At 57.1% G+C, this 14079-nt stretch overlaps 6 protein-coding genes across 6 annotated transcripts; 4 read left to right on the top strand and 2 right to left on the bottom strand.

The window, feature by feature from the left end:
• Positions 1-399: 399 nt before the first annotated feature.
• On the top strand, positions 400-2475 carry J7T54_004785 (cell division cycle protein; the record flags this gene model as incomplete). The annotated part of the gene is made up of 1 exon (XM_051503476.1): positions 400-2475. The coding sequence occupies one exon, from the start codon at positions 400-402 to the stop codon at positions 2473-2475; it is 2076 nt and encodes a 691-aa protein (XP_051365095.1).
• A 90-nt stretch (positions 2476-2565) lies between these two features.
• J7T54_004784 (Protein of unknown functionlike protein) lies at positions 2566-3627 on the bottom strand (the record flags this gene model as incomplete). The annotated part of the gene is made up of 1 exon (XM_051503475.1): positions 2566-3627. The coding sequence occupies one exon, from the start codon at positions 3625-3627 to the stop codon at positions 2566-2568; it is 1062 nt and encodes a 353-aa protein (XP_051365094.1).
• Positions 3628-4425: 798 nt separating this feature from the next.
• On the top strand, positions 4426-5827 carry J7T54_004783 (uncharacterized protein; the record flags this gene model as incomplete). Its single annotated transcript, XM_051503473.1, has 5 exons — positions 4426-4428; positions 4490-4517; positions 4567-4798; positions 4857-5424; positions 5480-5827. 5 exons carry the CDS (start codon positions 4426-4428, stop codon positions 5825-5827), a joined length of 1179 nt encoding a protein of 392 aa, XP_051365093.1.
• A 1335-nt stretch (positions 5828-7162) lies between these two features.
• Positions 7163-8931, top strand: J7T54_004782 (mfs monosaccharide transporter; the record flags this gene model as incomplete). The annotated part of the gene is made up of 4 exons (XM_051503472.1): positions 7163-7257; positions 7309-8265; positions 8325-8543; positions 8598-8931. 4 exons carry the CDS (start codon positions 7163-7165, stop codon positions 8929-8931), a joined length of 1605 nt encoding a protein of 534 aa, XP_051365092.1.
• Positions 8932-9089: 158 nt separating this feature from the next.
• Positions 9090-9461, bottom strand: J7T54_004781 (uncharacterized protein; the record flags this gene model as incomplete). Its single annotated transcript, XM_051503471.1, has 1 exon — positions 9090-9461. One exon carries the CDS (start codon positions 9459-9461, stop codon positions 9090-9092), a length of 372 nt encoding a protein of 123 aa, XP_051365091.1.
• Positions 9462-12115: 2654 nt separating this feature from the next.
• Positions 12116-13246, top strand: J7T54_004780 (4-hydroxy-2-oxoglutarate aldolase-like protein; the record flags this gene model as incomplete). The annotated part of the gene is made up of 1 exon (XM_051503470.1): positions 12116-13246. The coding sequence occupies one exon, from the start codon at positions 12116-12118 to the stop codon at positions 13244-13246; it is 1131 nt and encodes a 376-aa protein (XP_051365090.1).
• Positions 13247-14079: the final 833 nt, after the last annotated feature.

Below are 14079 nucleotides of genomic sequence, written 5' to 3'. Positions count from 1 at the left end.
CCAGATCTCAGATCAACGCCACACCTGCCTAGTGACCTGCATACACTACCGGCCCCCATCTTTCAGCATTATCACCATTTTGCCGACCTTACAATCGATCGTCCGCGTAGTGCTGAAGGCCTTGGGTCCATTTCAAGGCAGCAGGCACCCTCCAACGCCAGCCCAGGCTGCTCCCCTCTGGGAACGGCCCTGCGGCATCAACGTTGTCAGGCTCGAACAACATGGCGCCTCCAAGTACTTCGCCAAGAACAACTTCGATCTCTACATGCTTACCAAAAAGCAGGCTCCCCAAGCGCACAATGGCCGCCGCGGTCGCCGCACGAAGCGCTTCTTAGCACGCCTAAAGGTCGTCAACGTTATCGCGAGATGCAGAACTCTCCCACCTCGTCGCCGTCCCGCATGCGAATCAGCGCTCCTGCCACACTCGACGTCGAGATCGACGAGGACGATGACGAGGAGACTCTCCAGCTCAAGCTTCAAGAGCTACAAGCGCGGTTAAAACTGAAGAAGCTACGGGCTGCCAAAGCGGTGGAGGAACAGCAACCTGTGACCGGCGGGCGGAGTTCAGTCTTGGAGAGATCACATACCATGCAGCGAATGGCGGCCGGGGGCGACGAGAATCTACGACCAGAGCAACAGAGCGCCGTCCAGGTCCCTGCGTCGCCGACGAGGAAACTTCAGCCACCCATCGAAGCCGCTGGGAGAAAGAAAGTCAGCCTGGATAAGGGTTTCCAGCCCATTGAACGCACTCACAGCCGCGCGGCAGCGCCTGCACGTCTCGCCTCAGCTCATCCCCAACCGGCCCAGGCTGCCAGTGCACCGCAACATTTCGCGTCGCCCTCTCGCGGTCTGACGTTCAGCGAAAGACTAGCGGCAGCGAGAACAAAAGAGATCGAGCAGGACGAGCGTGCCAAGAAGATCCAGCTGTCCAGGAACAAGTCCTTTGGCATTGGCAAAGAGGAGATGGAGCAGTTCAAGAGCAAAGCGGTCGAAATACCCGAGGAGGCGCCCAAGCCGACAGTCTTCAGCAGGGAGGAAGTCATGGCTGCGGAATGGAAGGAATCAGGCATGCGGAAGAGCAAGACGGCGCCAAACTTGGCATCGAGTAGTGCTGATGGGACAGGGAAAGCGGAAAACGAGGATGGCGGCTCCTTTGAGACGTACTCAAGCCTGCACTTGGCCCAACGGATCTTGCCCCATACTGTTCTGGCGCGGCATGTGTCGGGCAAGAAGATTATGAACGTCAAGGACCTCTTGCGCGACGTCAAAGCCCCAGACTTTGCGCTCCCCGACGTCGAACAGGACATTGTATGCTTTGGTATCGTGGCGAGGAAGTCTGCGCCCCGTGATCACAAGCCAGGGCCAGACAAGAGCCAAGACAGGGGCAAGTACATGGTCATGACACTGTGCGATCTGGAGTGGGAGCTCGACCTGTTTCTCTTCAACACTGGATTTGATCGCTTCTGGAAGCTCACAGAGGGGACGCTCGTGGCGATCCTCAACCCGAATGTGATGCCGCCCATGCGAGGCAAACAAGACACAGGTCGCTTCAGCCTGGTCATTAACTCTGACGAAGACACAATCCTGGAGATCGGCCGGGCTCGCGACATGCACTACTGCGAAGCCCTGCGGAAAGATGGCGACCCCTGCGGCGCGTGGGTCAACAAGCGTCGTACCAAGTTTTGCGAATACCACGTAAATGCGGTGGTGGACAAGACCAAACTCAAACGCTTTGAGATGAATACCGGGTCCGGCTTCGGATCTGGACCCAAGAAAAAGGGGACGAGTTCGATGGACAAGATGGAGAAGTGGCAGAAGAAGGTTGGCTGGGTGAGCAAGGAAGAGTACTTTGCCAGCAAGGCACCCAAGAACTACGACTGGGAGACCAAGACGAGATTTTACACCCGACAAAGCATGACTGCCGCCGACCTGCTGGATGGCAAGGATCTGACCAACACGGACCGGAAGGAGAAGGAAGCCCACTTGCAACGGAATCTACTTGCCAGGGAGAAGGAGCGGGAGATACAGGCGAAACTGGCCAGGACTGGAACGGGCGCTGGCAGAGACTACATGGAGCGCGCAGTCGCCGCGCGGTCCAAGACCAAGGCGTCTCAGGAAAGCGCGAAGCCAAGTGCTCCGAGCAACATACTCCCAAGGCCGCCCGGCCTTCCAGAACGAAAGATTAATCTCGGGACCACTAAGAGAAAGCGCCCAGACAGCACGAACGCGGGCAGCGTGAGCAGCAGCACGCTGGGATGGGGGAATGAACTCAAGGGCAAGCTGTCCAAGATGCGGGATGGGGAGAAGCTCCATCCCGACAGTGACCAGCAGCCGCCCGTGCGCAAGAAGACGAGGTTCGTCACGGAGAAGGGGATACGGGAGGCAGGCCGCGAGAGCCTGGGCGGGTCGGGGTTCCAAGGACGGGAAGTAGCTTTTGATGATGACGATGGCGACGAATTAGTGATTGTGGGATAGGAACGTGTGGCGTCAGGATATATCATTTTGAATTCATGGCCTTGAGAGAGACGGCATAAACAGTTTTATTTTGCGGTTCCCACTCCCACTCTATAGCTTGGCATTCAAGACCTCCTGGACCGCGCTCAGGACCTCGCCGTGGCTCGCCTTGGGCGCGGCCACGACGCCCTTGTTGTTGGCCAGTGTCCTGCCCACGCTAAAGTCTAGCCTCTTGCCGTGAATGTCCGTCACCTCGCCGCCGGCCTCGCGCACGATCAGGTCGCCCGCCGCGTGGTCCCAGATCTTCTCCTGGTAGGTCGCTTTGACGGGCAGGCGCAGGTAAATGTCGCCGGCGCCGCGGGCGATGGAGCCGTACTTGGCCTGCGAGTCCATGCGGACGCTGGGCTTGGTGATGCCGAGCTTCTGGGCGATCTGGGCCTGGTCGCCGTGGGCCGAGTGGCCGGCCTCGACGGATTCGCAAAAGGTGGCCTCGGCGAGCGAGGGCACGGCCCGCATGGTGATACTCTTCTCCTGCGCCAGGGATCCGTCTGTGAGGGGCCGCGAGGTGGCGCCCTGTCCCTGCACGGCGGAGAAGAGCACGCCGTGGCCGTCGGACGTCTGGTTGGAGCCAATGTCGGCCGCCAGAGGGGCTTGGTCGTCGACGGGCAGGTTGGGGCAGCCTAGGACGCCAACCTTGACGTCGCCGTCGACCATGAGGCCGAGGCACACGGCGTACTGTCCGCCGCGAAGGAAGCCCTTTGTACCGTCAATGGGGTCAATGGTCCAGATGCGGCCCTTGCTGCCGCCTGCGCTGTTGCCCTTGTCCAGCAGGTCCAGCATGCTCTCCTTGCTCGCAATGGCACCGCCCAGCTCCTTCTCGGCGTGGTCATCGCCGAGGGCCGTCTGCCTGACAATGTCCCAGATTGTGTCGCCGAGCTCGGGCTGTTCGCGGAGGGCAGCGGCCTCCTCCTCTGCGACAATCTCGTCGTCGGGAAAGTGCTTATGCAGGGCGGCGATGATGAGGGCCTGGGCGCCAAAGTCGCCGATGGTGACGGGGGACTTGTCGTTCTTGTCGACCGTGCCCTTGGCTTTGGAGTGGAAGACGGACTTTGTGAGGAGGGAGGCGCGCTGGACGGCGAGGAGGGCGATCCTCAGTTCGTTCGCGTAGCTCATCTTGGTAGTGGTGGTCGTAGTGGTGATGCCAACTCGAAAGGAAGGTGGAAGGGTCGAGTACGGTTTGGAAAACGTCGAGGCTCGGAAGGATAGACGGGGAATAAAGAAGAGTGGTAGAGTCGCCAGGATGAGAATGGCAGTTGGGATTCGTAGTTGATGGAGCATGGACAGGATTTGATGTTCATCAGTCTTTGAGTGGCAGAAGCTGCATCGGAGCTGAGCTCCAGTCAATTATGGAGGGGCTGCTTCTGAGTTGGAGGGGCAATGACGACGCGCGGGGACACCGATCGTCGCTCTCACTCTGCCTCCAGTCGATGCATCGCTCAAACGATAGCGACAATTGCCAATTGTCATGCTGTTACAGTCGCGTGCTCGAGCATTGGGTGGTTTGAGGAGTGTCATGAGTCCCTCCAGATTGCGATCTGTCTGGTTGGCAATCGGCGGACGAGTGTGACAGCAGTCACGGCTCACAGGACTGCCGACCGACCGCGCGAATACCGGGGCATCCATCAGAAGTGCCGCACGCACTTGCTGATTACCTACCTGGAGTTGGGAATATGATTGATCACCCTTGGTGGACGGTGCCTCGAGTATCGCAGAACAGCACGTGTTGGCATTCAAGCCCGCGGATTGGAGCATGCAGACCAAGTTTCAATTCGCGATGCCACGCTAGTGCTCCTACGTCAATCAACAGGCAGAAGGGGAGAAGTTTCTTAAATACAATCGCACGGAGCCCTGACTTGTCTCGCCCTTGAAGCTTCGCTTGTCAACCACTCTGTTCGTTGCAGATCCGTGGCCATGGTGAGTCTTGACTCTTGACCAAGTCACGTCATCGACACGTTACTGACAACACAAACTGTAGGCTCTCAAATCAATTCTTACCTTGGCACGTAAGTCATCGCCATACATGCAAATGCAGACACCTCTAACAAGATCAAGTCCTGCCCGCAGCCCTCGCCAAGAGCTGCTCCAAGAACAACCTGACCTGGACTGACGGCGCCCTTCGCATGAATCACATGCAAGTGGTCGGGACGCACAACAGCTACCATATTGAGGCTCCCAATGAGGAGAAAGAGGTCCAGGCCGAGCTCTTGGAAAATGCCATCAACTACTGGTACTCGCACCCACAGCTAGACATCCAGCTCGGTGATCAGCAGATGAGGAACCTCGAGTAAGCTCTATCCGAATGACACCATGGCATTGACCCAGCACTGATGACTCCAACCTAGGATAGACGTCCTCGCCGACCCAGAGGGCGGCAACTACGCCAAACCTGCCATCCGCAGGGAGGCTGGTCTGCCCTACGACTCGGACCCTGTCTGGAACGAGCCCGGCGTCAAAGTACTGCACATCCCCGACGCGGACGTCCACACCGTTTGCAAGACCCTCAAATCCTGCCTCGCCATCATCCGCGATTGGATGGACGCCCACCCGCACGCCGTGCCCATCCCCATCATGATGGAGTTCAAGACCGCGGACCGCGATCTCGGCGCCAAAGTCATCCCCTGGGACGGCGAAGGTCTGTTGGATGGCCTTGACGAGGAGATTGTAGAGATTCTCGGTAGGCAGAGGTTGATTGTGCCGGATGATCTGAGGGAGGGCAACCTCACGCTTGAGGAGTCGGTGCTGGGCAGGGGATGGCCTGACTTGGACAGCGCGAGGGGTAAGATCTTCTTCTTGATGGACAATGGGGAGAGTGACGTTCGATCTGCCTACATTGAGGGCAGACCTAACCTCGAGGGCCGCGTTCTCTTTACCAACTCTGAGCCCGGCGAGCCGAGCTGTGCTTTCCAAAAGGTTAGTCTTCAAAACTCGCACCATTTTGTAAGAGTATGCGGCTGACATTACCCAGCTCAACGAGCCCAACACGGAGCGTCAGATTGCCAACATCCAAGAACAAGTCGCCGCCGGTTACTGGGTACGTACCCGCGCCGACGTACCCATGGACACTGTCGTGAGCCGGAACTGCTCCACTACCCAACGCGACAATGCGCTCCGGTCGGGCGCTCACATCGTCTCGACAGATTTCCCAGTATATGGCATGAGTTCCCGATGGGGGTGCGACTACGCCTGTCGTCTCGATGACAGCAAGGCAGCGAGGTGCAATCCTGTGAATGGCCCGAACGAGTGTGATGATGAGTTTGGGCTGGAGCCAGAGGTCACACTCAGGGGTTCTATTGGTGTTGATGAACTAAAGTGAGGCTCCATGTGAATGGGCCACGATGTGGACATACGTATTATAATCACAAGTGTCATCGTCGAGGACTGCCACGTGATTCCCGGGTAGGCGTGACTTGGCGAGTAGGACCGGATGCTCCCGCACCGGCGAGTGCTTCCGGACCGCCGATTCGCCAGGAACGGGTCCGGATGGTGTGCAGCTAATTATACAATATCCGCCGGCGCGCGCGACGGCGCCACGATACTAAGCTCCTCGACTGCCGTGAAGATTCAGAAGGGGTTCGCGGAATCGACCATGAATCCCCCAATATTCCCGAACAAACCCGCCACAACTAACTCTCGTCGACGGCTGCACGCTGACTTTTGAAAGGCTGGAAATAAGAGGTCACGAGATCAGGTGGTTTACTCGTCCACAAAGGTCGTGGAGATTCACACGGACGTGATGACATTGTCTCCGTTGAAAAGTTCTTGCAGGGTCACGCGGACGTGTCTTTTTATTAAGCAGCAACGTCACGCAACCGGATGATCATGATGTTGCAAAAGACAGACAACGAAAAAACGAAGAGAAAAAAGGAGAAAAAAAGCGCTCGACGTCAGCAGGTAAGTAGCAAATTCTCCGATCTGATAAGAGGGAACGGAGCGCCTGGATTTGACGTAACTGAACCCTTTGGAGTGGACACCGATCTTCATGCCCGCCCGTCCCTGAGCTGAAGCATGCAGCCTCTCCGGCGCACCGCATCATCTCGTTCAACAACGCCCGCCTCGCTGCTCTTCAACCCCCTTGATGACATACGTGTGCGGAAAACAATTGCTGCATTCTAGAAGACCGCCAGAACCGATTGACCGCTCGACGGCTTTCCCGGTCGAATGACTTGCGAATCGGCCCGAGACGTCCAAGTGCTGATATCGTCCCACTACAATCTTGCGGGTCTTGACTGGTATCACCACAACGGCGCCCTGCATCACTGTGTTTCTCGGCCGCAATGCGGAAGACACAGACTATTGTGGGAATCTCGGACATCGTGAAGCGTCGTGCGTGGAGCAAATGCCGTCGCACGTGCCGGGCAGGCCAGGCCATCCCATCTGTTGGGTGAAAAAATGTCGGGCGGACGCAGCGGATGGAGATGGAGATGGGCGAAGGTAAAGCTCCTCTCACAGCTCGGATAGCGAATCGTCCGTCCTGAACTCTCCTTGTCGTTGAACACGCCAGAGTCGAGTCGAATAGAGACAACAAGGTTGACTGGCGCCCCTGCTGCATTTCACCCGAGCAAAACAACCCAGGCCATCATTGACTGAGCCTCCTCTCCCTCTTCCCGAACCTGTCCTACCCGACACTTTACCCCAAGACACAAGGAGTATGTCGAATATCGCAGAGAAGGAAACGGTCACGCTGTTGGCGTGCTCCCTGGGAGCCATCGCCAGCATTGGCGGCTTCATCTTTGGTTATATCAGGTGTGTGCTCTGACCGTATCAATGCAGGACGATAGCTCACAGCCGGAACAGTGGACAAATCTCCGGCTTCTTTCTCATGGACGACTATGCCTCCCGTTTTGGCGAGCTACAACCAGATGGATCATACACCTTCTCAGCCGCCCGCCAGGGCACCATTGTCGGTCTCATGAGCATCGGCGCCCTGTTCGGTTCCTTGATCGCCGGTAAAGTCGCAGACGTGATCGGCCGTCGTCTCTGCATCTCCGCCTCGGCCTTCTTCACCTGTGCAGGCACGGCTATTGAAATATCCTCCCAGTCATCGTGGGCCCAGTTCGCCATCGGCAGGATGGTCAGCGGTCTCAGCATCGGCGCCCTGAGTGTGGCCGTCCCCATGTACCAGAGCGAGAGTGTACCGGCCGTCATCCGCGGTGTCGTCGTCTCGTCGTACCAGCTCCTCATCACCCTGGGCATCTGGACCGCCGAGATGGTGAACTGGGGCACCGAGCACTACACGGACAGCACGGCGTGGAGGATCCCCAACGGCTTATCCTTTGCGTGGGCCCTGGTCCTCGGCGGAGGCATCCTCTTCATGCCCGAGAGCCCGCGCTATGCGTACAAGCATGGCCGGGTCGACGAGGCGCGCAGGAACATTGCCAAGCTGTGCGGTGTGTCCGTCGACTCGACGATTGTGAGCCGTCAGATCAACGACCTCCAGGCCAAGATCGACGAGGAGAACAAGAGTACGGCCGCCCTGAGCTACAAGGAGATCTTCACCGCCCCACGCATGCTGTACCGCACCACGCTGGGTGTCATCCTGCAGGCCGGCCAGCAGCTCACGGGCGCCAACTTCTTCTTCTACTTTGGCACCACCGTCTTCGCCGCGACCGGTATCCAGAACAGCTATACCACCCAGCTGATCCTGGGATCCGTCAATGCCGCGTGCACCGTCGTTGGCATGTGGGTCGTCAACCGCTTTGGTCGCCGAGTCGTGCTCATGGCTGGTGCCTCCTGGATGATGATGTGTTTCTTGTAAGAATGGCTGACCAACCGCCCCCGCTCTCCGTGAATCAAACTAATGAGAACTGCAGCGTGTACGCCTTTGTTGGCCACTTTGCTTTGGATCAGGAGGACCCCATGCGCACTCCCAAAGCCGGCACCGCCCTGGTGGCCTTTTCGTGTTTGGCGATTGCCGCCTTCGCTGTCAGCTGGGCGCCACTTGTTTGGGTCGTCAACGCTGAGCTGTACCCTCTGCGTTACCGCAGTGTCTGCCTCGGATTGTCCACTGCGTCCAACTGGTTCTGGAATTTGTGAGTGTTGCTGATCCGAGACGCGACAAAAATCACGCTAATTTTCTTGGCCAGCCTCATCTCCTTCTTCACGCGCTTCATCACCGATGAGATTGACTACCTGTACGGTCTCGTCTTCGCGGGCTGCTGCGCTGCTCTCGTGTTGATCGTGTTCTTCTTTGTTATTGAGTCCAAGGACCGCACGCTCGAGGAAATTGACGCCATGTACGTGCGCAAGGTGAACCCGATCCGCTCGAGCAAGTGGACCTTTGACGAGAAGACCCTCGGAGACGAGACTCCGAGCCGCAAGGAGAGCGATCCCGACACGGAGCTGGTGCAGAGGGAAAGAGCGCCTGCAGGCGCCGCTGCAGCGGTCCCCTCGCCCACAGCCGCCGATGCGACTGCTTAAGCATGAACAGATAGACGGTATCCAGGCAGTAGGTTGTCCATACCTCCCTTGGTGATGAACGCACATCTAAGCGCACCAGGCGAATCTTTTGGGTGTTCTTTCAGGAAACTTTGTAGGAGTATGCAGACTGAATCTTTTCGAAAAGCAAGCGATTTCGTTCAACGTGAGTTGTAGCCCATGCCTTTTTTCCACCATTCCTCAAGCCCTCGCCTCTTCATCTCGGCCCGAAACCCTTCTGTCGTTTCGGTCTCCCAGAAGCCCATGCCCGGGACGGCGTGTCCTTCCCTAGCCATTTCTGCAGGTTTGATGGCTAGGTTGAAGTCCTTGTAGCGCAGCGCCTGCACGCTGGAGACCCATTGCTCGAGGGGCGAGAGCTGGTCTGACTCGGCGTACATGATCCCGGGCGGACCACCGTATCGCACGAGGAGAGATGAGAGCGCCTGTTGCTTGGCCAAGTGACGAACGCGATGGAGTTTCTTGCGGGAGGTGATGTGGTGCGTCCGGATGAGACATGTGTAATGTCGACTCATGTTGTTCGAGGCCAGGAAGATGTCGAGGCCAAAGTTGATTTGACGTCAGTGCGCGAAAAGAAGCAGTGCGCGTTGGTAACTCGCTGCTGTCTGCCCCACATCTATTAGTTCTTCTCCTGCACGCGCCCCCCTCGTCGCGACCTCTCCTCCGTACCTCCCGACCATCGATGAATGACCCTAGCCGAGGTCGGACGCGGCTCCAACGCGCCAGGCCTTTCGTTCATTGCTACGTACAGCTGAAGGGCACGCCCAGTTGAGCCCCGCGCGGACGGACATGCAGTAGGGCAATGTGCGTCACGGATACATGATGCCTTGCGCCATGCATGTGCGTTAATCATGGGGTAATCTGGGGTAGAGAGCAGGTCGGTCTCTTAAGACTTGGTATGCTGCCTTCATTCGCCCTCAAACGAACGGCACCGCGCTGGTTGAGCGATACGCTTTGATGAAGAAAGGCTCCGATGTGGCTATTACAGGCCTTGCTTGCCAAAGCGACGCACAACACCGTGCTCTGGATCGAAGTGATTCTACTAGCAAAGCTGACGCCGGTGTCGTGTTACCGTGGCTGTTGACAGCCTGAGTCCTTGACATGGCGGATGGTCCACACACCGGAGGTGGGGGGTCGATAGATGTATGCTGAGCGGAAGAACCGGCGACTTGGCGTCCTTGTTCTTCCATCAATGGGGTGATACCAGACCGATGCTCGCACGACTTACAAAAGGGTTGCATTGTTGTTGGTGGTGGTGTGGCTACCCATTCGGGATAATAACGTGCTCATGGTGCATGAGTGAGGTGTGGAACAACCGAATGTCGTCGTTTCCGGCGAGGCTTCGACGTAAGGCAATTGCGACTGAACGTGAACTTGGGGCATGTCCTGCGGATGATGATGCGGCTACGGATCTATCACTCACTTTGCTTTTGATTCTTTGTGTTTGCTGGTGACGGTCCTCGTGTGGTGGGGGTACCGCTCACAGTCCATGTTCCGAGCAGGCCGCCAGATACGCTTCATCGCCTTGTCAGATTGGCAGAGCCAATCCACAGAATTATCTGCGCAGCTATCGGCGTGGTGAGCTCCAGTCTCAACTTGAATGAGGATCCTCAACTCCGGCGGATCGTCGTCAATGCCAGGTGGACCCGAAAAGGTTGCAGTACGAGGTGACCCCCACGTTCCGAAGTACGATCGCGCGAAGATCTGGGGCTGATCAATGCTGGGCAGCCTGGGTGAGTCGGTGACAGGGACAAGGCAACAGGCAACTATCCCTACAACAGGGTCGATAAATCGCATTGACTGACTCGACATGCGCTCGACAGTCAATCGGATACGCCGACGTCAGCTGTGCAAAAGAAATGACATTTCTGACACGGAGCAGGAGCAACTCAGTTACTATCCCATCCCACCCAGAGATTCCCATCCAGGGAGGAAGGAAGGGCCCACACTGGCAGGCAGCCGGCTGGTTCTGAACGAATCCTCTGACAATGGCAGTCGCAATGCTTCCGTTCAGTACATCTCCTGCCTGACTTTACCTAAAAGTTACGTTGTGGATGCGCAGGAGAATATTCCATTTGCGACCTCTGACACCCTGCAGCCCACCGCCAGACGCAGACTGAATACGCTCGGCGATTGGTTTGGCAACTTGTCACGAGGGTGAGCATGGTTGCCGCGCTTTTTGAAGCCCGAGCTGCATGGATACCCGTCAGCCCATGGCGCATGCGCCTCGTCTGTCACATGGCTGCTCAATTCCCAATACAGACTACAGACCTCCATCGACTGCAGACGAAGACGAAGATTCGCCGTTTCTAGTGCTCTGGAAAGGATCGAGAGGCTTGCCTGTACCACGTACATGCCTCCCTACGCACGAATGAGGACGCTGAAACGCCAACAACACCTTGCATTTGTTGCAGCCCGACTTTTGCTATCCACTTCAAGGTCAGGTGGCATTGTCATATGATGGGACACCGCGCGTACCGACCAATTCATCGTGAGGCGGGCCTCATCAAAGCACAGCCCCTCGCGCGGCCGGCAGGGTCAGCTTGTTGCCAACAAGGCGGTACCGCCGGTACTTGTAACAGGTGCAAGAACTTTGTTGGACGCTAACCCCCACACTCTCTCCAAATCGAAGCCTCTTCGAGCTCAACCACCCCTGTCAGTTGGATATCTTTCCCGATTGCACTCCCCAATTATCGAATGATCCGGCTAGCAATATGCGGTCGATTCGACAGGATCTGCTCCGGACGACGCCTAGGCAATCATCGCTGTGCATCGCCTCCTTGGGCGCGCCCCGTCGCTCTGCCCTAGCATCCCCAACACACGGTACCATGCGGACATATCCAACTACTGCTTTATATTAAGTGGCACCCTTGTCGTGTCCGTAGTCGGGCATCCCAAGCCTGGATCCACGGAACCGATGTGCACACCCCTAGGCTATGGAGAAGACGGACCATTTGCTTCGAGAGTGACCATTGACGGCCACGATAAATAGCTGACCTTCTCCCGTGTCAGAGATGAGCATATCACTAGCTGTCACAGAAAAGCAAGGCCTCCAGCCAGCTCAGTGACCTGCGGCCTTTCCAACCTCCACTGCCTTATACAAAACGAGCTTGACCGAGACTCACCGCCGAGCTCATTGTCCTCCGCATCTTCATACAATCGCCACAGCATGGCACCTCATATGGACGCACCTTCACCCAGTGGTAGCTTGAGAAGTAGTCTCGATGGACCACGCTACACCGGCCTCAGTTTGGCGCCCCGCCAGCGTGCCCTCATCGATGGGTATCGTTCGTCGTCAGAGAGTCTCACCGATGGTGCATCAACTATCGCCGACGTCCACACATACAGGCCACTGATACCGGGCGTCTATGTGCCTACCATGTGCTTCTTCGAAGCCAAAACCGAGGATGTCGATACCACAACCATAGCGCAGCACGCGGTGCGTCTGGCGCGCGCGGGCGTCACCGGGCTAGCTACCCAGGGTTCCAACGGAGAAGCGGTTCATCTCACGCATGCGGAGCGATACACTGTCACAGAAACCACACGACGCGCTCTGAATGAGAACGGGTTCTCACACTTGCCCATCATTGTGGGCTGTGGCAGCCAGAGCACGAGAGAGACCATTGAGTACTGCCGTGAGGCTTACGAGGCCGGCGGCGACTACGCCCTGGTTCTGCCGCCTTCGTACTATGCTGGCCTTTTCGCACCTGCTTGCGAGACAATTATCGAGTACTTCCACACGGTCGCGGACAGCTCGCCCATCCCCTTGTTGATCTACAACTTCCCCGGCGCTGTTGGTGGCCTCGACCTGTCGTCCGATATCATCATCAAACTATCTCGCCATCCCAACATTGTCGGTGTCAAGCTTACTTGTGGCAACACTGGAAAGCTGAACCGCGTTGTCTCTGCGACACGGCGCTTGACCAAGCTCTACGACTACGACCACCCCGAGTTCGTGGTTCTCGGTGGATCGGCCGACTTTCTCGTCCAGACACTCGCCGTTGGCGGCCACGGGATCCTAGCAGGACTGGCCAACCTTGCCCCCAAGGCCTGTCTGTCGACAATGCGCCTTTACCTGGAAGGGTCGATGGAGGAAGCTCAGCATCTGCAGGACACCTTGTCGGATGGGGACTGGACCGCTATTCAGGGCGGCGTCGTCGGGACAAAGGCTGGCCTGCAGGCGTGGCTTGGGTACGCCGGGTACGCAAGAAGCCCCCTCCCCAAACCGACGGAAGAGCAGGCGCAAAAGTGGAAAGATGGATTCAAGTCATTAATGGAATTAGAAAAGTCTCTCGATTGAAAGTGGGCGTTCAAAAGTTTTCATTGTACGAATTACTCGAGCTCTTCAAGACGGGAAATGGAAGGGAGCAATGTCGAGGAGCAGGTCTGTGAAGATTTGGTGCACAGCATCAGCTTGCTGCGCTGTGTTTGTTTTTCTCTTTTCACACGGCTTTGGGGGCCATCGGAAAATGGGGAAATTGTCATTTCTGGCGTTCTTGCTTTGAAACAAGCGGTCAGCAAATGTCTATGCGAGGCAATGTGTAATCAGTCACCATTTCAGGTGGTATCAAATGGCCTCCAGCATAGCAAATGCCACTCGGTCTTGACGAAGTCCACTTCCTTGATAAGTGTACTGAACCCCCACGCTACAAGCCTCTGCATCAAGATCGTTGATCCTTGTCAAGTCAACCCATGCTTTACCGATGATCAGGGGTCCCTGCGGCCTTGGGATGGTATCCGCGGAGCGAGCGACCACGTTGATACGTGTGCAACGGGCGCACGACGAACTCGGTGTAAGGCATAAGACGAGCATGAGAAGATGGTCAACTGCTACCACGAGATAGGCAGCGTACTCAGCGTCTCAACTGAGCGGGCTGTGCCCGAATGCCTTTCTCCTGGGTACCATCCCCCCCTTTCTCCTGCACTTCCCGTGTGACAGCCAATGAACTCCATGTTGCTGTGCGTCTGCTGGAACAACAGGAATCTACACAAATCTTCACATCTGCGTATTGCCTGGCATCGGAGACGAGTAGCCTCTGCCGTCCTCTCGTACTACCAGTTGGTGGGTCAGCTTGCCGCACGTCCTTGTAGGCGCTGGGGTTTGGGTCACCGCTCAGCAGTAGCAGCGTGCTC

The sequence above is a fragment of the Emericellopsis cladophorae genome, assembly GCF_022114955.1.
Source record: "Emericellopsis cladophorae strain MUM 19.33 chromosome Unknown NODE_5_length_938552_cov_118_678949, whole genome shotgun sequence".
Taxonomy (NCBI): Eukaryota; Fungi; Ascomycota; class Sordariomycetes; order Hypocreales; family Bionectriaceae; genus Emericellopsis; species Emericellopsis cladophorae.
This window is presented reverse-complemented; position numbering and strand designations above follow the sequence as displayed.